General features: G+C 59.5%; 1 protein-coding gene across 1 annotated transcript in view; it reads left to right on the top strand.

Annotated features, from left to right (window-relative positions):
• The window catches only part of RSAD2 (radical S-adenosyl methionine domain containing 2), a 54,750-nt gene extending 53,945 nt beyond the window's left edge, over positions 1 to 805 (top strand). Inside the window, exon 9 of the mRNA XM_014540538.1 lies at positions 120 to 805. Coding sequence (XP_014396024.1) covers positions 120 to 284 — 165 coding nt within the window. The 3' untranslated portion in view covers positions 285 to 805. The remainder of the gene's footprint in view (positions 1 to 119) is intronic.
• Positions 806 to 1,671: the final 866 nt, after the last annotated feature.

Here is a 1,671-nt window from a genome sequence, read left to right as displayed (position 1 = left end):
TCATGGCATCCGGCCCTCGGCCCGAGGCTGACATGGACTGAAATGGTTGGACGCCGACAAATCGGGTTGGGGTCCAGCGGTGAGTTTTACGGGCCCCCATGTCTGCCCTGCCCTTCCAGATGCGCTTCCTGAACTGCAGAGAGGGCCGCAAGGACCCGTCCCGCTCCATCCTGGATGTGGGCGTGCAGGAGGCCATCAAGTTCAGCGGCTTCGACGAGGAGTCGTTCCTCAAGCGCGGAGGCAAGTACGTCTGGAGCAAGGCCGACCTGAAGCTGGACTGGTAGGGCTGCCGGACGCCTGGCCGCGTCGCGGGGCCCCTGCCGCACCTGGGACTGTGTGGTCCCGGCGCAAGTTACCATGGTAACTGAACTCCATGGACGCAGACCATTCGCTGCGGCCACTTCGCTTGTTTGGTTTGGTTGGGGTGTTTTGAGCACCGTTTCCGGTGATCCCTGCGTTTCCATCTCCAAGTCATCTTTCCTGGTTTGTTCATTTGATGGTCACGTCTTTTCTGCTGAATCCCCAGAGGCCAGTGTTCACATCTGGAAAAAACTGGAAAAAATTGGAACACTCCCTGCAGCCACGGCTGCTTCAGGCAACACCATCTCCCTTCCTGCCCTCGCACCACGGCCACCCTGGACTCCCTCCCCAGGCGTGCAGCACGCGGCACAGGTGTGTCCGGCTCAGGAACGGCCACCTTATCAGGCTTCAGTGCCGGCCCGGGGAGGTAGCCGTGTCCCCCGATGATGCTGGGACCAGCCCAGGGCCCAGGCTGACTGCTCCATAAACGAGGGCTCTCTCTCGCTCGCTCTCTCTCTCTCTCCTTCCTCCCCAAGATTCCTAGCAAATCCCAGGTACACTTCCCAGTTCATGATGAAGTTGACCAGGGCTCAGGCCTTGGGTTGTTGTGTGGACCTATTATTCAAGCCGCACGAGTCTGTTAAGCAGAAACTGGGGCGTGTACGGGGCGGATGGCTGTCGGCACGGGCGTGTGGGAGAGCGTGAGGAGGGGCACACACCAACCGGGTCCCCCGTGGATGGAGCCGAGGGCCCGCGTCCTGCTTCTCAAGTCCTCGGGGTCACTGGGAGCGAAGCGCCGTCCAGGCCCGAGGACAGGGCCCCGCGTCTCTCCCTCGCACCACGCGAGACCGGGAGGGACCTGTCCCCGAAAGGGGTCAGGACCAAGCCCTTGTTTATGTAACCGAGTCCTTGTTTATGGCCTGGAAAAGATAACTTCCTGTCATTGTTTCCAAAAAAGCAAAATCATGGAAAATTTTTGGCAGGAGCAGAGGAAAGAGCTATTTTCATCCCGCTGCCACTCCGCTGCCCGCCACTGGGTGGCGCGTGCCCGGCCGCACGGCCCGCTCCACTGGCTGGTCTGTTCTCAAGGCCTGCGGAGTCGGAAGGGTCTGTCCTTCGCGTGTCTGTTTCTCAGCAAAGACATCCCTCCTTCCGAGTTTAAGCCCCTGTCATTCAGCAGGAATGTGTGTGTCCCATAGTGTTGTCATCAGTTTTCCACAAAACACACACACACAGATGAAGCAGCTACTGCGTCCGGGGCCCTAAACGAACACCCGGCTTTCCCTGGGCTGAAAAGGAGGAAAAGGTGGATTAGCGAGCTGTTCTCCCCTGTGGACGTGGACGGGATCGAGGCTATGATGATGTCGCTGT

The sequence above is a fragment of the Myotis brandtii genome, unplaced genomic scaffold (assembly GCF_000412655.1).
Source record: "Myotis brandtii unplaced genomic scaffold, ASM41265v1 scaffold247, whole genome shotgun sequence".
NCBI classification, from domain to species: Eukaryota; Metazoa; Chordata; class Mammalia; order Chiroptera; family Vespertilionidae; genus Myotis; species Myotis brandtii.
This window is presented reverse-complemented; position numbering and strand designations above follow the sequence as displayed.